Source organism: Hippocampus bargibanti, linkage group LG04 (assembly GCF_051943395.1).
Source record: "Hippocampus bargibanti isolate YZ-2025 linkage group LG04, ASM5194339v1, whole genome shotgun sequence".
NCBI lineage: Eukaryota > Metazoa > Chordata > Actinopteri > Syngnathiformes > Syngnathidae > Hippocampus > Hippocampus bargibanti.
In genome coordinates, this window is record NC_142737.1 from 19072498 (window position 1) to 19095000 (window position 22503).

The 22503-nt window shown below is 43.1% G+C and overlaps 1 protein-coding gene across 3 annotated transcripts in view; it reads right to left on the bottom strand.

Moving 5' to 3' along the window:
* The window catches only part of adgrd1 (adhesion G protein-coupled receptor D1), a 47850-nt gene that overhangs the window by 14889 nt on the left and 10458 nt on the right, over window positions 1–22503 (bottom strand). For all 3 annotated transcript variants that reach the window (XM_088994573.1, XM_088994572.1, XM_088994571.1), the window contains 6 exons: window positions 21844–21993; window positions 21704–21754; window positions 20008–20131; window positions 19713–19820; window positions 18779–18854; window positions 17913–18054 (listed from right to left, as the gene is read on the bottom strand). In XM_088994573.1, coding sequence (XP_088850699.1) covers window positions 17913–18054; window positions 18779–18854; window positions 19713–19820; window positions 20008–20131; window positions 21704–21754; window positions 21844–21993 — 651 coding nt within the window. The remainder of the gene's footprint in view (window positions 1–17912; window positions 18055–18778; window positions 18855–19712; window positions 19821–20007; window positions 20132–21703; window positions 21755–21843; window positions 21994–22503) is intronic.

Consider the following 22503-nt stretch of genomic DNA (forward strand, 5'->3'; position numbering starts at 1 on the left):
TTATGCCTAGGTATAAAACTTTTTTGTGTGTTTGTGTGTGAACAATTTTGAAGTCCTTAGAATGAAACTTTGTCCATCTCCACATTGTCTGTCAACTACGTCAGTGCCTTGTTGCTTTAAATTTTGCTGTCATAAAGATTTGTGGGTCATACACTTTTATAAAGGCTCCTGCCCGAAGTCGGCTGGGATAGGCTCCAGCAACACCTGCGACCTTAAAGGACAACCAACACCATTTTGTTGTTTCCTAACTGACATCAGAAAAACTTTTTATAGCATCTAAAATACCCAAAACACACAGGCTGATATTTTTAGTCAAATGCAAAACACCAATAAAAATGACTTAGTGTCCCAAAACTACTTCAATGGCGAGTTTCAAAAGGTCCCGCCCCCTTGTTCGTGACGTCACGCCAGGACGTCCTGCTTTGCTCTAGAATCAAAACAATGGCTTCAGATTCTGAGAAGATGCTTTCTTGTTCCTCATCCATTAATGAATATGATTCAAATAGTTCTGAAGAGAAAAGCATAAAAGTTTGCAATCGACTAAAGAAGTCCTTCCGCATCAATTCGAGCCGTCAGGACTCCAATGTAGCGTCCCAGAAAATGCACACAATGGCGCCCAAGCTCCGTTGGGAATGGGCTGATTTGTCTGCTGGGAATTTGTGTCAACAAGTATCAAATAGTAGTCTTGGTGGCACACACAATTCATCGTGTTATTTATGTGTTTTCCTTCTAATTTCGCCATCAACTCGGATCAACACGAAGTTTTCAGACCAAACAAAGTACCCAAAATGCATTGTGTGTCGCTTTCTCGGTCAGGAGCATTCCAGACGTGACGTCACGTCAGGCATCATCATCAATCCGAAAACAAGACTACCTGAATATTCAGCGCGAGTCAGCGCAAAACGTAAAATATAGTTATATGCTGTGGAATCTTTGTAGAATACGCACAGTAGAAGTCATTTGAAGTGATTTTACAATTTATGGACACAACTTGTCGGAAGGCGTCGGTTGTCCTTTATGGAGAATGAAGCGGTCTGGAAAATGGATGCAGAGTTTAAATATGTAACTGCATCCAGCCACCTTTCCTAAGCATTTGTCGAATTTGAACGATCCTAACCTGTAAATACTTCTGGGTCATCTCGTTCAGATAAGGTAGGGAAGTTATTTTTCTTGTAAAAAAAAACAAAAAAAAAAAAAACAACAGAATTTGAAGGACTGCTTCCTCTCCTTTGTACGATCCTCTCAAGCCCACCCCATATGTTTTCAATAGTGTTAAGGTCTGAGGACTCAGATAGTCATTGGGGGAGTTTCAATTTGTGTCTGCTGAACCATTTTCTACAATTTTCAGTCTGAATAACTTCTACAGTAAAAAAAACAGTTTTTAAAGAAATTGAACACATTTTAACCACGGGTGCCAATATCTATGTGTAACGGAGTTGTGCACTTAGATTATTAAATTATGAAGGAAGTGACGCAATGGCGCACAGTGTGGCACCATGTCCCGCCCATAATTTACAGAACAATCTGGAGGAGATTAATGGTGAGTCGCAATTTTCTGTTGGTCTCGATGAACGCGCATTTTCATGACAATATCTTATTTTGGTTCCCCTTTTATACTGTCGAGTGTTAACTAATTAGTTCCCTTATTCATTTCGAGTCCAGATTACTTTTTGTGTCATTATTTACTTCACGTTTTGTCGAGTGGAACTTTGAAGCACATGTGCTTGATAGTGCTTTTCTATTTGCTTCATAGTGCTTTTCTATTGCACAGTTAATCACAAGACGAAACCCATGCGACTTCACCCATCCCTTCTGCCATACTGTGTTGCAGGTAATAATTGCTTCATTTCGTTTTTATTGTACAATATTTAGTTTCTTGTGTCGTGTTTCATTTGCCCGTGAATGTTCGTGGCGGGTTGAACTGTGCGCCATTGCAAGCGCACCGCGTGTTCTGCCGAGTCTTCGCGTATGATGCGTTCAGGGACATCATGTAAATAACACTGAACTTGTGTTGTATTCTCTTTTTCTGTAAATAACCACCATACGATCATACGTTTTTATTCTGTTTTGTTATCTACAATGTTTTGCATATTGAGAACAAGCTGGAGGAGATTAATGTTAATCACAAAACGAAACTCATGCGACTTCACCCATCCCTTCTGCCATACTGTGTTGCAGAAATAAAAGAAATAAAAAGACACATCCACGCGTCTGGTCTTATTAAGAGGCAGCATCGTGGAGATGAAGACAGTCACTGTTGTGACACCCGTCACATATGGATGGCACTGGTTGTCATAGATATATATATACTTTATATGCTAGGTCAACAAGCAGAATAGAACATAATTAAATATTGTCCCAGAGCCTCAAAGTGAAACACCACATTCGTTTATATCACCTCGAAACAAATAAACAAATGAAACAGGTTTGGAGGAACAACTGAGATTATCACTCAAGAAATAAAGCTGAATTAAACTACCTCTGTGCTTGAGAATTTTATTTGATTATAATGCACTCCTTCCAGAACAGCTCTAATTAAGAGATTTGGAGTCCCCAAAGAGAGTGAGCTAATGACTGTGGCGCAGCAAGTGACTTTTACTGACCAGACTGCACGTGTATCCTGAGATTGCTCACCTCTTCCTACTCCCACAGCCTTGACTTTCAGACTCAAATCATTGCATGAACTCTTTTTCAGCCCCATATTCTACGGGAAAAGTACGAGTCAGATAGAAATTGACAGTCGGGCTGTTTTCTGGCCTGTAAACCCAATGATTCATTCCTATTATATTGCATCGCGCGGCACCTTGACTTCATTGTGGGACCACTCATACTCTTATTATGTCCTTTCTGGACATCCAGAGCGATTGTGACATTACAGATGATCACATGGAGAGATATTCGTGTGGCCAATTAGATCACAAGAACACGTTTTGAGGAGATTCACCTCAGGGCACTTCTGAAAACTGTATCGGCTCCTCCTTCTTATTTGGTGTGCATAAAGTCATACTTAAAGAGAGCCAGGCTGCAATTGGCACTTTGCATGTGCCACTTTTTCATGCTTTATTTGTTTTCCGCAATGAAAGAAGACTAATTATACGCACAAAGCACCAAATAGAAACCATTCCTTGCGGGAAAATTTCCATAACAATCAAAACCATGGTTGGCAACATACAGAGTGAAGAGTGACTTAATAAAGGAAACTCTCAATGGCTTTTAAGAGGTGTCAGGTTCGTAAGAGTTGCCAGGACAGCCTCAGTGGGTCATATGGCGCATGGTTTGGTACAGTTATTTCCTCACTGTTAAGACCCATTTACTTATAAACATCCGGTGGTCATCATTAACCATGCTAGCTGTCTTTGTAGTAAGTCTCTAGATTCCAACTATTGTAAACACGTGAACTATCGTATAGATGTTTGCACACATTAAATTTATTTCAAGGTATTAATACATTTATATAATTTTTTGGGGGATGAGTTTTCAAAACTATAATATCCACTTTTGATCAAGCTGCTCGGTACTGCTGGAGTGTCTGTTTGCCAATCGCAAGGGCACATAAAGACGAACAATCATTTGCGTTGCAGTTTAGTTTCATGAATGTATTGTCTGAACGATGATTTCAATTGCCCATTTTTTTCCCCTATTATTTCCAAGTATTTTGCTTGTTTACTCTTTTCATTGTAGAAGGTGGTGTGGACTCATTGCCCATTTCATTCTCAAGGTTTGGTTTTATCAAGTTAATTCACTGGCAGTGGAAAAACTTCCTCTGTTCCTCCCAGTGATTGTTGCTTGTGTTTGTTTGTTCATTTTCCTGTTGTTTTAATCAACGGTCAGCTTCTCACTTCCTGCAAGTCCGCTCTTAATTTTATTTTTCACCCCACCGATTGTGACAACTTGACCTCTTTATGGTTTCAGTGCATTTATATCATAGTACAGCATTCACAGTTCCCCTTTAATTTGTCAGCCATCCGCACTTTTGCAACATGTCGAAAATGCTGTTTGGCTTGGCTCAGTTTCCTCTCAAGCAACCCCCCAGCAACTCTCTGTTCGTGGTAGATCCACAGTGTGGTTTGAAGTTGTTTTCCGAGTAAAGATGTAGGAACCCGAAAGTCACTGGTGAGTGTTAAAATGCACTTAGAGATCTGGCCAAGCACACCACTTTGTTCCCGGGTGTCCTATAAGGCCACAGTACTTCCCAGCCAAGAGTGCAGCTGGGTGCTCCAACTCTTTATTAACAACAGAAGGCGAGCAAACACCATTGTGGAAATTCCTCTGAGCCTTGTAAGAAGAAAAACCAGCGAGCAAATGTAAAAGAGATTTGACACTAATAAGCGACAGGATAATAGGAAAGAATATTTGGAAAGCAAAGACGCTCAATCTGAGTCAAACAGTTTTTAAATCTCTGCTTTCTTTGTTGGCACCGCGGGTGAGATCTATGACCGTTATTTCGATGGCAAGTCTTCACTACTTTATTCAATTCAATAATAGTAAAACAATATTATTTAACAATAGCGATTGTTATCATTCCACAACTCTCATGCGGAGACGTAATGCAGATGGATTTTGTTCCAAAAAGGTATGAATTCTATGGTGGGGCATTTGGTTAGCTCATCTGTCTCACATTTAGAAGTTTCATATCATGACTTGGCCATTTCTTTGTGGAATTTGAATATCCTCCCTTTCTTCCCCCTAACCTCTCTCCCACCTTTTTAATAACCATTCACATTAGATGAATTAAAGATCATAAAGTACCAATCTGTGTGAATGCAAGTGTGAATTGTTTGTCTATTGTATTTTTTTTTGTGGGTGCTGGTTGGTGACTTTTTCATTTCCCTGACGATGTTGTTCTTTTTCACTATTTCAAGGACCTGAAGTCTCTTTAAATTTGATTTTAGTAATTTTTTATCCACCATGTAGTGCTGTGGTTCTCAGACATTTTTACATGAAGAACTATGTCATTAAATGCTTGACTCTCTAAATTAACATGATAACAACCAACATTAAAATACCATTGCGTAATATACCCAAGTGTTAATCAAAACTTGTATTGCTAAAAGGTGTATTGAATAATATAATAATAATACTTCACACCCATATAGGAAAATAAACACTTAATTATTACATTCAATGTCCCACATGTATTGGATTTAAATGACAAATGCAACTGAATTTAAGGTAACAAATGTGCTGTGCTTGATTTAAAAAAAGTTTAAGCCAGTGTAAATGTATGTGAAGTTTGAATAGTTAATTATAGTACTATCGTTACTTTCAATACTTTCACACCATTGCAGGCAAAAAATGTAGTCATTGTTTATCACGCCACCCACATAAGAGTGCATTTAAAATGCAAGTAAAATGCACATAATCTTCCATACACAATCATAATACAAATATACAAGACAGTTATGAAGAATCTTCTTTTTTTTTTTTTAGTCTTTCTGCTCTTAAGATATGATTTAAATGAACGAGTCATTGAGCGCACTCAGAAAAATGTCTCAGCAAATGTTGGGAAAACATTGACAAAGGGAACTCTAAATTTAGATCATTAGACACACCTGAATTAAGAAAGGCTATCCATTATGTCAAAACCTCGATCTTATAATGAACTTGAACTTTGAATTGTAATGTTGAGTCCATATGAACTAAAGGCCACTTTGGGAACTTAAAGTATGTTCAGGGGGTGTGATCGGTAGATGTAAACAGAAACGTTTTCCCGTCAAACCAACCCGCTCTACCAATCATGTAAAGTGCAGCTGACCGGCATTGTATTTGTATTGGGTATACACGTATATTGTATTTGAGTGAGGAAGATTGTCACACACACACACACACACACACACACACACACACACACACACACACACACACACACACACACACACACACACACACACACACACACACACACACACACACACACACACACACACACACACACACACACGCACGCACGCACACACACACACACACACACACACACACACACACGCACGCACGCACGCACACACACGCACGCACACACGCACACACACACACACACACACACACACACACACACACACACGCACACACACACACGCACACACACACGTTTTTTCGGCAGCTCCTTGTGTGAGCTACGGTGACTGTTTTCTTATTGTAAATACCCATTATTCATACTTAAAATACAAGCAATTGTATTTGAACACAATATGTAATTCTGTGGCATGATCTGGTTGTCTAATTACTGCAATTCGGGAAATATTTGTACTGTTTGTGCGTAAAAAGCCCATATTTCATGAAACATGGGTCAGTCCATCTGTCCTGGGTTGTCCCCGGGGTCACCTGCCAGTGGGGCATGCTCGGAACACCTCACCATGCAGGGAGGCGTCCTGGGGGCATCCTAATCAGATGCCCGAGTCACCTCATCTGGCTCGTCTCGATGTGGAGGAGAAGCGGCTCGACTTTGAGCCCCTCCCGGATGACCGAGCTTCTCACCTTATCTCTAAGGGAGAGCCCGAACACCCGACGGAGAAAGCTCATTTCGGCCGCTTGCATCCGGGATCTCGTTCTTTCGGACACAACCCATAACTCGTGACCATAGATGAGGGTTGGGACGTAGATCGACCGGTAGATTGAGAGCTTTGCTTTTTGGCTCAGCTCCTTCTTCACCACGACAGATCGGTACAAAGTCCGCATCACAGCGGACGCCGCACCGATCCGCCTGTCGACCTCTCGCTCCCTTACACCCTCATTCGTGAACAAGACACCCAGATACTTAAACTCCTCCACTTGAGGCAAAATCTCCTCCCCGACCCGGAGAGGGCACTCCACCCTTTTCCGACTGAGAACCATTGGTTTGGAGGTGCTGATTCTCATCCCAGCCGCTTTACATTCGGCTGCGAAACGCTCAAGAGAGAGTTGGAGAGCTCCACTTGAAGGCCCCAACAGTACCACATCATCTGCAAAAAGCAGAGATGCTATACTGAGGCCACCAAAACGGATGAGGTCATTATGTCTCAGGATAACGTGTGTGTCTATCTATCTATCTATCTATCTATCTATCTATCTATCTATCTATCTATCTATCTATCTATCTATCTCACACACACTCACACACACACACACACACACACACACGCACGCACACACACACACACACACACTCACTCACTCACTCACTCACTCACTCACTCACTCACTCACTCACTCACTCACTCACTCACTCACTCATATATATATATATATATATATATATATATATATATATATATATATATATATATATATATATATATATATATATATATATATATATATATATATATATATATATATATGTAACGTAGTTGTGCACTTAGATTATTAAATTATGAAGGAAGTGACGCAACGGCGCACAGTGTGGCACTATGTCCCGCCCATAGTTTCCAGAACAATTTCGAGGCGATTCAGGGTGAGTCTCAATTTTCTGTTGGTCTCGATTAACGCGCAATTTCATGACAGTATCTTATTTTGTTTCCCCTTTTGTACTGTCTAGTGTTATCTAATTAGTTCCCTTATTCATTTCGAGTCCAGATTACTTTTTGTGTCATTATTTACTTCACGTTTTGTCGAGTGGAACTTTGGAGCACATGTGCTTCATAGTGCTTTTCTATTGCGCAGTTAATCACAAGACGAAACCCATGCGACTTCACCCATCCCTTCTGCCATACTGTGTTGCAGGTAATAATTGTTTCATTTCGTTTTTATTGAACAATATTTAGTTTCTTGTGTCGTGTTTCATTTGCCCGTGAGTGTCCGTGGCAGGTTGAACTGTGCGCCAGCCATTACAAGCGCACCGCGTGTATTCTCTTTTTCTGTAAATAACCATTATACGATCACACATTGTTAATTCTGTTTTGTTATCTACAATGTTTTGCATTTGAGAACAATCTCGATGAGATTCCGGTTAATCACAAGACGAAACCCATGCGACTTCACCCATCCCTTCTGCCATACTGTGTTGCAGAAATAAAACAAATCCAATCCAATCCAATCCAATCCAAATAAAAAGACACATTCACGCGTCTGGTCTCATTAAGACGGCAGCATCGTGGAGACGAAGACAGTCACTGTTGTGACACCCGTCACACACACACACACACACACACACACACACACACACACACACACACACACACACACACACACACACACACACACACACATATATATATATATATATATATATATATATATATATACAGTAAAGTCTCGTTATATCGATATTCAAGGGAGTCCGAAAAAATATCGATATAACCGGGACTATCGATATATCCGACCCTGTTTGCATGTAATTTTCTCCGTGCGTGCATAGAAATAGTATCGATATAACCGGGACTATCGATATATCCGATATCGATATAACGAGACTTTACTGTATATATATATATATATATATATATATATATATATATATATATATATATATATATATATATAGTGATGTCACGAGAGGCTGTGTCCTGGAGGGCAAATACATCCCCCTAGATGGCTCCACCCAGAGAGAGTCTTGGCCCCACCTGGTGGAAGGCAGCAATTAAACCCACACACCTGCGGCTGATCAGGACTTGATTGGAAAGCAGGGCTCTTAAGGCAGAGAGCCTCTGAGTGTGCAGCTTGGGGAAAGACAAGCTCGATTGCTGTGCTCTGTGGAGAAGTTGATTGCTGCGTGGAACTCATTGCCAGTTGGGACCACACGACTGGACACTGGATTTGAACCTAGCTAAGGTGGCTAGGCTACATGACGAGGACGTCAAGAGGGCTGAGGCCTAGAGACTCTTGTAAAGAACTCCGTCTTCAGTTTTACCTCAGAAGAGACTTTATTTTGATTTAAGTAGCAGAAGAGACTTTATTTGGATTTAAGTATCAGAGGAGACTTTATTTTGACAAGTATTGGAAGAGACACTATTCGAACCTTTGTTGCTTGTGAATTCCCCCTGGAACCCTTGATTAAAACCTTTTGTTTGTATCCAAACCTGTCGTCCATTGCACTTCTTGTCCCATCCCGATGAGAGCTAGCCTCTCATGATATCACATATGGTGGAGGTTGCGGGCACTGGACAAGCGGTAGCAAGTGCATGGACATTGATGGTTTGTGTTATGTTTTTTCCAAATTGAAAATACCCTCAATTACAAAAATGGAAGACATTTTGAAAACCCTGCTCGCAAGTCAGGAAGCCCAATATCAGGCTAATTTGGCTCTACTGGAGGAGCAAAGGAGAGCCAATGAACTGAAGGCAGAGGAATTGCTCTTGCAAAAACAAATGGCCGCCAAGAACATACCCCGGGTGAAGGCGGGGGATTTTTTTTAGCCAAGATGGGGGCGACGGATGATGTTGAGGCGTATTTGCATACGTTTGAAGCAACCGCCACTCGAGAAAAGTGGCCCAAGCAGCAGTGGGTGGGATTGCTTGCACCCTTCCTGACAGGGGAATCGCTAAATGCTGTCCTGGACTTGACCGCAGACAGAGCAGAAGACTACGACCATTTAAAAGCTGAAATTCTCAGCAGACATGGGCTCACCAAGTTCGGGATGGCACAGCGCTTCCACACCTGGACTTTCCAGCCAGACCAACCTCCACGGGTACAGATGCACGAATTGGCCCGCATCGCCCGGAAGTGGCTGGAACCGGAAAGGAGCACGGCAGCTGAGGTGGTCGAGGCCATTGTCGTGGATCGCTACTTACGAGCCCTGCCCTATGAGGCAAAAAGGATAATCGGTCAGCAGTCGCTGACTACTGCGGGTCAAACAGTGGCAGCGGTGGAACAGTACCAGGCCACAGCGGAGATGCTGCGAACGACCAAGAGGGAAACCGGCAACACACCCCCATCTGACTGAAATGGCCCGCCCAAAGTTGCCCAAGCCCACCAAGATTGCTCCAGGTAGGGTCAGAAGTCCACCCAGGCAGGGGCGGACGCCCAGTGGCACCGAAACCAGACGATGCCACAGATGCGGAGAGAAGGGACACATCTCATGGCAGTGTGGAAAACCAGCGGAAGAGTCAATGCCATCCGCTGACTCTTCTAGTGCCCACCCTGCTCACTATGCCTCCCTCCTGGGGGGTAGTGAAAGCGCACTAACAAGACCCCCCACCTGTCCAGTGACGGTGAATCAACAGGATGTTGAAGCCCTGCTGGACTCCGGAAGCCTGGTCACCTTGGTGCGCCAAACGCTGGTCGATCCAACCAGGTTATCTCCGGAGAAAACCCTTCCAGTCTCCTGCGTCCACGGAGACACCAGAGAGTACCACACTGCGGAACTCACCATGACCACAACCAAGGAAATCATCCGCACGGTAGCTGGTGTGGTTGACTCTCTCCCTGTCCCCCTCCTGATTGGACGCGACTGCCCGGCCTTTCACCCCCTGTGGAGAGAAACACAGGAAAGACTGGCCCGACTGCCTCGGAAGGGGAGAGGTAAGACACGTGCAGTGAATACTCAATCCTACCCCTCTAATTCACTCTCCCCAGCCTGTGCCCTCCTAGGGACAGCAAATGCACCACCGGAGACGGAGTCTGGCCCAGAGACCGCCGAGGAAACTCCAGCGCCAGAAAATCTCCCGGCCTCCAGTGGTGATGAGAACCCAGGGACCCAGAAGCTGCTTCCTCTAACAGGCCGGTATGGTACAGCCCAATTACAGGATCCTACCCTTGCCAACGCCATGAAGAATGTGCAGGTTTTAGAGGGGGTAGTACTGGGGGAAAGGACAAGCCCCACATACCCCCATTTTGCGGTTGATCGGGGGCTGTTATACCAGGTTACACCCACCTGCTAGGGGGACACCTAGGGGTGGAAAAGACAAAAGAGAGAATCTTGCAACGGTTCTTCTGGCCAGGGGTACACAAGGATGTCGAGAACTATTGTCGTTCTTGTCCCGAGTGCCAACAGGTGGCGCCTAAGCCCACATACAGAAACCCGCTAATTCCCTTACCCATCATTGAGACCCCTTTTCAGAGGCTTGGGCTGGACATAGTCGGACCCCTACCAAAAAGTGCGAGGGGACACCAGTATATTTTAGTAATGATGGATTATGCCACCCGGTTCCCAGAAGCTGTCCCCCTCAGAAAGGCTACCACAAAGCAAATCGCAAAGGAACTGTTTGCTCTCGCCAGCCGGGTAGGGATCCCAAAGGAAATACTGACCGACCAGGGAACCCCCTTTATGTCCAAGGGCATGAAGGACCTGTGTGCCCTGCTCAAGGTCAAGCAGCTGAGAACCTCCATCTACCACCCACAGACAGATGGATTGGTAGAGCGATTCAACAAAACACTCAAGGCCATGATGAGGAAAGTTATCAAAGAAGATGGCCGAAACTGGGATCAACTGCTCCCATACTTGCTGTTTGCCGTGAGGGAGGTACCACAGTCTTCTACCGGTTTCTCACCCTTTGAGTTGTTGTACTCTTACAGGTCCCGGGGACTGCTGGATATCGCCAAAGAGGCTTGGGAAGAGCAGCCGTGCCGACAACGTACCCTCATCGAGCATGTGGGGGACATGCGGGAAAGGATGAAGGCCATTTACCCCATAGTGCGAGAACACATGGAAGCGGCCCAACGACAGCAGCAAGCCTCCTACAATAGACCTGCCCAGCCTCGAGAGTTCAAGCCAGGGGACCGAGTGCTGGTCTTGGTACCAACCGTGGAGTGCAAGTTCCTGGCATCCTGGCAGGGGCCCTTTGAGGTCATCGAACGTGTGGGGGAGGTAAACTACAAGGTGAGGCAACCTGGTAAGAGGAAACCTGAGCAGATTTATCACGTTAACCTCCTAAAGAAATGGCATGCCTGAGAGGCGCTGTTTAGTTGCCTACCCCCCAGCGAGGCGAAGGAACCGGCCAGAGAAGACGTCCAGACGGGTCCAAATTTGTCCCCACACCAACGCCAAATGACCCTCGAATTGGTTGAGCGTAACCAAGACGTCTTCTCCTCCATACCTGGACACACGGACGTGGTGCAACACGACATACGCACCACACCTGCAAAAACGGTCCACCAACGTCCATACCGGGTGCCGGAGGCCCGTAAGGCAGCTATTCAAGAGGAGATACGGAAGATGCTGGAACTTGGAATAATTGAGGAGTCCCAAAGTGCCTGGGCAAGTCCGATCGTGTTGGTTCCCAAGCCAGACGGGTCAATACGATTCTGCAATGACTATCGGAAGTTGAATGAGGTGTCTGAATTTGATGCGTACCCGATGCCTCGTGTTGATGACCTTATTGACTCCCTGGGACAGGCACGCTTCATCACCACTCTCGACCTCACAAAGGGTTATTGGCAGGTGCCCCTGACCCCGGCATCAAAGGAGAAGACCGCCTTCGCCACACCTGAGGGGCTCTACCAATACACCAGGCTCCTGTTTGGTCTCCATGGAGCACCCGCCACGTTTCAGCGCCTAATGGACCAGATTCTCACCCCCCACAAGAGGTACGGAGCAGCATACTTAGATGATGTCGTCATACAGAGTCCCGACTGGGAGAGTCACTTACCCCGAGTGCAAGCTGTGATTGACTCCCTCAGAAAAGCAGGTCTCACAAGCAATACTACGGGCTATACAAGATTGGCCCCAACCTCTTACCAAGAAGCAGGTGAGGTCGTTCTTAGGCATGGCTGGCTACTATAGACGCTTTATCGCTGACTTTGCTACTATAGCAGCCCCCATGACAGAATTGACGACCAAAAAACACTCCCGATTGGTGAAATGGAGCCCAGAGGCCGAAATGGCCTTCGCCAATCTAAAACGGGCGCTATGTTCCAGTCCGATCCTGGTGGCACCAGACTTCAGCAAGGACTTCATGGTGCAAGCGGATGCATCGGAAGTTGGTCTGGGGGCGGTACTCTCGCAAGTACATGGAGGAGAGGAACATCCCATCCTGTACCTTAGCAGGAAGCTGTTGCCCGGGGAAAAGAATTATTCCACCGTGGAACTCTTTCAACAGTAGCCAAAATGGAACTGTATAGTGCCACTTAGCAGTTTTTTTTGACGACGATACTAGTGCAGCGTGTTCTACCGGAAACAAATTCCTTGTGTGTTCTACATACTTGGCAATAAAGATGATTCTGATTCTGATTCTGGAGAAGGAGTGCCTTGCCATTACATGGGCGCTGGAGTCATTGCGCTTCTATCTCCTGGGAAGACGCTTCACGGTGGTCTCTGATCATGCTCCTCTCCAGTGGATGGCCAGGAACAAGGAGACCAACAGCAGAGTAACCCGATGGTTCTTGAGCCTGCAGGCCTTTAACTTCTCTGTTGTCCACAGGGCTGGCAAGCGCCAAGGCAATGCGGATGCCCTCTCCCGAAGGGAGGCCTTCCTGGCCTGTTTCGCATCCTTCACCCCGCCGAGGACGTCGGTCTCAAGGGGGGGGATGTGTGATGTCACGAGAGGCTGTGTCCTGGAGGGCAAATACATCCCCCTAAGATGGCTCCACCCAGAGAGAGTCTTGGCCCCACCTGGTGGAAGGCAGCAATTAAACCCACACACCTGCGGCTGATCAGGACTTGATTGGAAAGCAGGGCTCTTAAGGCAGAGAGCCTCTGAGTGTGCAGCTTGGGGAAAGACAAGCTCGATTGCTGTGCTCTGTGGAGAAGTTGATTGCTGTGTGGAACTCATTGCCAGTTGGGACCACACGACTGAACACTGGATTTGAACCTAGCTAAGGTGGCTAGGCTACATGACGAGGACGTCAAGAGGGGTGAGGCCTAGAGACTCTTGTAAAGAACTCCGTCTTCAGTTTGACCTCAGAAGAGACTTTATTTGGATTTAAGTAGCAGAAGAGACTTTATTTGGATTTAAGTATCAGAAGAGACTTTATTTTGACAAGTATTGGAAGAGACACTATTCGAACCTTTGTTGCTTGTGAATTCCCCCTGGAACCCTTGATTAAAACCTTTTGTTTGTATCCAAACCTGTCGTCCATTGCACTTCTTGTCCCGTCCCGATGAGAGCTAGCCTCTCATGATATCACTATATATATATATATATATATATATATATATATATATATATATATATATATATATATATATATATATATATATATATATATATATATATATATATATATATATATATATATAAATGCTATATTCCATATATTCATTTTATACCAGGCGGAGTGTAACGTTTCTTTGGCTGTTGTAAGTAGACACATTAAGCCTTGACAGTCATTTGAGAATAACGAACATATGGAATCATATAGCTTAATTTCACAGGCATGCTTGAATCGGCTACGGCTTCACTGCATACGTGCATGTTTTGTAGACAAGACAAAAGCATTTGTTCAACAGTGGATGCAACTATTAAATGCCATTGTGTGGTGTCTGTACATACATACCGTTATCTTAAATTACGTGACACATGATGTATACCAGTAGTTGGAAATTAAGAAAAACAAATATTTGATGAAATGATTGTTATCTTTAACATTTATTCCATCAAAATTATCTAAAGTTGACTTAAGCGTAAGACCCATTGTCATGTATCCTCTGTGGAAACTGAATTGAAAAAGATATTTGTGTTGTGCTTTTTCATGGACTTTTAGCAGTTTTTTTTATTCTAAAAGATGACGTGCACTGATGTATGTTGTGATGCAAGACATGAACACTTCATGAGAGACCTTGGTACACTTTTCTCTCGTTTGTTGTGAGGGTTTTATAAACGGTATAAGCCTCAACAAGGAGTAGCAGCAGTAAACAGTTTCACCAACATCATAATTGACCTAATTACCACCCCCATGACGCAATGACTTTCTTTGCCAATGGTTTGGCAGCTTGGTGAGGCATAGATCCACTTTCAAGTAACGGACTGAGTCAGAGCCACATGACAACGCTATCCAAAACATTGTGAAAGCCAAAAGGTAAGCAAAATTGCATTAAATTTTGTTTGATACACAATAAAACGTTGGTGTCTGATCAGTGGCACATACTTGATGGCTTGGAGATCTTATCAAAACATTTGTGTTTAGCAATTTGCTGCATGTGCCAGATATACAGATTGGCGCAAGTATACATTAACTCTTTGAACTCTTTCAACAGTAGCCAAAATGGAACTGTATAGTGCCACTTTTTTTGACGACGATAATAGTGCAGCGTGTTCGACCGGAAACAAATTCCTTGTGTGTTCTACATACTTGGCAATAAAGATGATTCTGATTCTGATAATATGGTATCATGGTGAGGAAGTGCTGCCTCCATAAGGTAAAATACAATCCATGCTGTGATTGTCGGGTCTCGCTTGCACTGCATATCTAGTTGCTTTTTTTCCATTTTTTTTCCTACATGCCCAACTCTGTTCCTGCATGGGAACAAAATCTGTGTTAGGCATTTGTCCAGCAGTATTTGTAGGGCGGGGTTGGCGTTGTCTCACTTTTATGAGACAGTGCTGCCCCCTCAAAAAAGGTTTACGAGGAAATCAAAGTACAAAAGAAAGCTCATCGGTGCAGGTAAATTACATACTGAGCCTGATCTGCACTTTACCTCCCCTGTTCACCTGTCACCATCTCTCTTGGCCCGTTTTTATGAGGTCACCAAAGTAATGCCTATTTCGACATCATCAAAACCTGTTTTTCATATCGACGCATTTTTACCCCATTAATCTTCTTTGCTCATGAAGATTTTTTTTCCCAGGGAAGTGAACGACACATGCAGGAGGTGTCAGTGATTGTACCCGAGTATTAATGTTTAACTCGAGACCCCAAAGTCTCTGACTACCCTTCCTCCACCTCCTCAACTGCAGCTCCATCTGAACAAGTCTGACAGCTCTTATAAATCTCTAATGGTGCCAGGTTCTAATCAACACTCAAGCTGAGTGGCGTGAGAAAGTGTGTGTGCCTCCAGGAGCCCTGATAACATTTTCTCTGGGAACTAATCTTGGTCAGCCCGGTGCCATGCATTGCATGAGTGACCCTTACGGGAATGGCATGACCTCATTGCTCTCTTTTAGTGACATCAATCAAGACTGCAAGGTCAGTAACTACACATTGTTGAATTCAGTGTCATACCTGCAATGACACAAGGTTCGTGACACCATCAGCCTATAAAGTAAATACAGTCTTGACGTGAATCTGATAAGGAAAATCCATTTGATTATTTACATCCAAAACCTATGTGCCCTGCAAGTGACAACCCACCAAATTGTATCCATAGCGACCAGAAAGGCTTTCAAGAGAGCTGATGCATGTCTGCTGTTGGACAGATTCATTTACCGAATTTTCCGGCGTATATGGCGCACCGAAGTATAAGGCGCACACCCATTTAATGGTGTATTTTCAAACATTTTCAATATATAAGACGCACCAGACTACAAGCACTACTTGCATGCTGGGTCCGAGAGGACAGTAACTTCATCTGTGCTGTATGTCATGCATAGTAGCATATATTTGACAATAAAGCTGACTTTGACTTTGACTTTGACAAGGCACACCTTCAATGAATGAAAACAGTTTTCCAAATTTAATATATAAATATATATTTTTTTCCCCCAAATATAAGGCACACCACATTATAAGGCGCTATGGTTGAGGCTGGTGTTACGCACTATTTCTTCAACAGAGAGAATTTGAGTCGGTGGCTGCTGACAGTAGTTGCAAGACCTGTTGTGGCACAATATTACTTCACATATAAGGCACACCTGCGTATAAGGTGCATGGTCATCAGACTTATACACTGGAAAATATAGTAGCTTTTTTAATGAAGTTAAAAAAAAACCCTAGATAAACAACAAAGAGGTTGAGCTGCGAATGACAAATGTTACACTTCTGTACCAGTGCAATCAGAGAATAACCGAGGTGGAACTTATGGAGACAATAATGAGCAACCTGAACAAGCGACATGAATGGTCTGTCCTACAGGCAGGTTGCACGTCCAGCAGAGAGAGTTTGTAAAAGAATGCGAGAATAACAACTCTCTCTGAACAATTTTACAGCCAAAATACACGCCAAATGCAATAAAATGTTGATGGTAAACTTGAATAATCTGCCTATGAGGGTTCACATCAACAGTAAAATACAAACACAGAACAGGGCTGGTAAACATTTCAGAAGATTTTAAGGCTTCTTCCACATTGTATGCTCAAACAAACATGAAAATCATCACTGGGATCATGCCAGACAATTGGAGTGTAAATATTTATCCCATGTGTGAAAATTATGCCAAACAAAGCGGAATTGTTTACATGTGCTGTCTACAATCAATAAATCGAGTTAAACCAAAAGGATATTTTTTGTATCGATGGATTGAGCAGAAATATATTATCTTGGTGAAATGAAACACAAAATCTTTTCAAATTGTTAATTTTAATGACCATAGAGGATAAAAAAACGAACATGGTTTTGTTTGTCAGTGAAGCGCAGCTGTGGCATTTCCATCCATGAAATCAGCCACATAGTGTATGATGTTCATTTTGTGGTGAATTTCCTTCTATTTCTGGGGAAACTGGCACAGTCTTCAAAGAAGTGAGAAAATTGTTGTTCATAACAGAAAGTTAATTGTCCCTTCAGAGAATTATAAATGCGCATGAATGAAAAATGCGCATGAAGCCATCTGCTTCTTGAGGGAAAGACGAAGAAGGCTCATGGAAATTATCACAGGTTTTGCTCTTTGTGCTGGCATCTACCAAGTTGAAATAGTCTCTGTTTGTGGTTTACATTCATCTTCCTAAATGAACCCCAGAAATAGAACTACTACATTTTACAAAGGGACATCCATCTACTGCAACCACAAGCAAATCATAGCCTTTTGATAAGGTGTATGTCCCACACCCTACATCTGTGTCTGCCATTCTGGAAAAACCTAAACACGGCAGTTTCCCAGTATGACTGACTCACCCACAGTAAATGGAACGTTAAGACATGAGTCAATACGAAGAAACTAGGACAGTCGCTGTATTGTGTTTGATTCTCACCAAGATGTGGGTAAGAACGATCTTGATAAGAGGTGCCCCAGAAAGGTTGACTGACAAAGCCGGTGAAGGCTCCACATTCAGAGAGATTAAGCAGCTTGCTACCTGGATTTTGTGATCCTTAAAATTTACAGCTTCATAAATCCTGTAAGAAACAGAAAAAAAAAAAATCGATGAAGAAAGTGGTCAGTAAAAAGGTAGAAAGAAATTATATAATGGGGTTGAATTACAAGAAGAGAATACAGATGAGTGGACAACCCCAGTTCAGTTAACTCACCATCAATTATTATTATTATTATTATTGTTATTATTAATTATTATTTCTAAAGCTCATAACACCGCATCTGTGTGTGTGTGTGCGTGTGTGCGTGTGTGTGTGTGTGTGTGTGTGTGTGTGTGTGTGTGTGTGTGTGTGTGTGTGTGCGCGCGCGTGTGCATGTTTGTGTGCGTGTGTGGGTGTGTTTGTGTGTGTTCCAGAAAGGAAAAATAGCTCAGATGAAATGATTTGATTTTATGAGGAGAAAAAATGAAGAAACAGATCCCAACAGATCACAGCTATGGCACATTACGTAAAAATTAAGTAATCCACTTCACCACCAAATGACGTGGTGAGACAAGATTGGTGTTGTGGAGCTTAGAGCTAATAGCAGGGTGTATCTGTCAGTGGAGCTTGAGTGGTGAGATGGAAGATATGCAAAAGGACAGATAAGACCCTGACTCCAGGCATGAGCTGTTCAGGAAACATGGGCGCCTTCGAGTCAGTGGACCTGATTTCCCCAACAGGGAAAGTACAAAACTGAAAGCTTGAATGGCTGCAGTAATCAACAGGAACATTTGTGTTGTTTGAACAAATGTGCACACCATGTTACCTGGTATTGACAGGGCTGATTTCCTTGTAGTAGCTGTGTATGTTGTGGTAAAAGAGGCCAACGATGGTGGTTTGAGCTAATGGAAAAAATAGGACACAGTTGAATAAATGAGGGCAGAGAATGTAAAGCAGCGGTGCTAAAATGCTCATGAGGAAGAGAAGTTAATTAGCACCGCCTTGCTGCCGTATGCTGGCACTGGCCTTTAAATAGAACATTTGAATTTGCACAGTGGTGAAATGAGGAGATCTGCAATCCATGTGCTTGTTGGGAAATTTTGTAAAAGCTGAACATGACTCCAGCGGTAGAGCAGGGGGTCAAGTCACCCTCCCCTAATCTGACATATCGTCCACAATGGTCCCACCTTAAAGCTGTAAGATAAACAATGGCACTGCAGGAAGTCCTTAATGTTTCTTTTCCTCTTTTCAAAGGCTTTTAACCCAGTCTCACCAACTTTGGTTCACATTGAACCCATGTCCATCATATTTGCTGCAGGATTATTTATTTCACTGTGAATTTCATGAACAATCCGAAATGTACTGGCAAGTCAACACAATTTGCGCAACCACCGAGTGGAGGCTGCGGAAAGTGACCTGTACATAAATAAAAGTCTCACATGCTTGGAAGCACACTGTAATGGCAGTTCTAAATTTCTCATTCTTTTTAACGACAGAGGAAAGTGGAGAAAATATGCTGCCTCTTCTTCTTTTCGTTCTGAATGCAAGAGTAATTACTAGCCTTAAAGTCAGAGCTGGAGTTCTACAGTACACTGGAGAGCCAAACAATGGCAATCCTTGATTCTCTAAGGCATAGCATGTCACTAGTTTTAAATCTTAACCGAGTAATTTAGAGGCAAATAACAGCGGTGAAGGATTGAGTGTGTGACACATTCCGACGCAACCACAAGAAGCCGTGACTTTCACATAAAATCACTTACACTGCATGGTGAATGCTTCCCCGGGTACAGATATGTAGTTCTTTCCCTGGATGGGGAAGCGGTAATGTGGCACATTGTAGTTCTGGGGAAATTTCATCAAAGAATAATCTGTGAAACAGCAATGAAACAGGGACCCATGAGAGCAAGTAGTGGTAAACATGATACAAGATAATAACCCACATAATACCACAAGATAATAAAACCCGCTCTAGTGAAAGAAAGGTGGGGAGATACAATAATATTGTAATCCGCCTTTGCTTGTTGAATAATGGTTGGTGGTTCACGTGATACGGACCTGCAACAAATGAAGTTCCTCCCAGGGAGATGAGGGAGTTTGCGCTGGGCTCCAAGTTAGCCACCATGTGGTCCATTACTCGGTCCACTGTTTCGATTAAACCACTGACCACAGGTCCGAATTGCTGTATCACATAAATTTGCATCATTTTACAACCTGTTCAGCATTAGGAAAGGTCAACGTATGCCAGGATTTAATGCCGTATATAAAAATAATGTATAAAAAGCTTACACATGACCATGTGTGAGTGTGTGTGTGTGTGTGTGTGTGTGTGTGTGTGTGTGTGTGTGTGTGTGTGTGTGTGTGTGTGTGTGTGTGTGTGTGTGTGTGTGTGTGTGTGTGCGTGTGTGTGTGTGTGAGTGTTTATGTTGGTGTGGGCCCGATTCCAGTCTTAATGCATCTGCGGTACATGTGGTGAGTTGTGTTTGTTGTGGCCAATATCCAGTATGTGTCGTGTATAAGGATAATAACGTATGAGTAAAATTTCCAAACAAATTGTGTGGACTGTTCGTTCTCAGTATGAACATAATTTTAATTAGAACGGTGCGTCACATATTCACACTCATTGAAAATCCCCTGTCTGCAATCTTTTCATTCAAAGCACCTTGAAGCACCTTCTCATGAGCACCTTGAAGCAATAATTCATGCCTTTGTCACATCTTGGCTTGATTACTGTCATGCTCTTTACTATGGAGTCAGCCAATCCTCCATGAAGCATCTCCAGCTGTTCCAAAATGTTGCTGCTCGCCTCTTGACTGGTACTCGTAAGAGGGAGCACATAACTCCTACTCTGGCTTCCCTTCACTAACTTTCTATACATTTTAGAGTTCTTTTCAAGATCTCATTATTTATTTTCAAATCTTTAAATGGCCTTGCTCTTCCTTACCTCTCCGAGCTCATCCACCCCTACACACCTTCCTGTCGCATCAGTTCTGCTGACCAGACATTTTTAGATGTGCCAAAACCTAAACGGAGGCTCAGAGGGGATTGAGCCTTTTCCGTTGCTGGTCTCACTCTCTGGAATGACATGCAACTGAACATTCAGCGATCCCCCTCGCTGCCAATTTTTAAAAATCGTCTCAAAACTCACTTGTACTCTTTGGCATTTGACTCAGCATGATTCCTACTTGATCTTAGTTTTACTTCCTGGTGCTTACTACTATCTTTGTGACTGCTTTATTTCCTTTATATGATAGCTGTCCATGTTACGCACTTTGTTACAGCTTCAGCTGTTGTTAAAGCACTATAAAAATCAATATGTGTTGTATTGTATTGTATAAAGCTACAGTGATGTTTCTCAAAGTGCAAAGGCCAGCCAAAGACAAGGTAAAGGTGTTTTTCAAAAACTCTCTTTTGCAATCCCTGTGTGAACATCTGTTTCAGTTTGCAGAAACCAAAACAAGCGCATTTATTTTGAACACTCAATGTTCTGAAACCACACACTTTCCTCGGGCACTATTATTTTTGGATGTCAAACAATCTTTGAGCCAGGAATTATAGCACATGAAGCCACACATATACAGTACATTACATTAACGTGGAGGTGTTTTATCCAAACAAGTGCTATTTTTGACTGTATGTATACAGGATTACAGCCATCTGCCAGTCACAGAGCTTTCAAAATGCCTTGAATTTGCATTCATCACATTGCTGTTTTTTTTGTGATTTCATGTTTGCATGGTGTGAACTCATTTACCTCAGGTAAGCCAGGAGAGAACAGCAATTCTTCCACATTTTTGAGAAAAGCCTGGGTGCAGTGAAATGAATTACGTCAAGTAAGTCGTACCGTTGGTTCATGATTGGACTAAATGTGTGTTGCGTTGGCTATTTCGAGACCTGCGTGAGGTTGCTGGCTGTGTTATGAGGTATGGTCCTATTGGGCAGAGCCTTCAGAAAGGCTAAAACTGGCATTGACTCTGGATCTTGGAAACTTCGGCCCTCCTCATGCGTACTGCTGATGACAGGAGGACTCACTTCAACGGCTCTCTGAGGAAACAACCAGCACCACATTTACTGACACTATCATAAGGTTGTTACCAAGGAGTTCCTCAGAAATGACACAGAATGGTTAGGTCATGTCAATCTATTATGGTGCTGCAATATTCCCCATTGAGACATATATGCTCTGTTACAAGCAAGGAAAATGTGCTTTATTCCCATTTAATCCATCTGCGTTGCTTCCATATCAAATGGCCCACTTGAGGTGATTGGTTTTGAACCAAGTTTGATATTTGTGTGCAATGATTCCAAAATGTCTACCTCACAGTTCTAGGGTTCAGTGTTTGAATCTTTGCTTTGGTCTTTGCTTTGCTTTCTTATGTGGATTTTGAATGCTCTCTCCCATCCATCTGCTTATTTTGGGGGTATCCCATCTTCACATGTTTTACAGCCATGCTACTACATCAACTGAAGACTCTGAATTGTCATTTGCCATGACTGTGAGTGTCTAGTGTTGTTTGTCCAGTCTCAGGGCAGCTGGGAAAGTTACCACCCCAA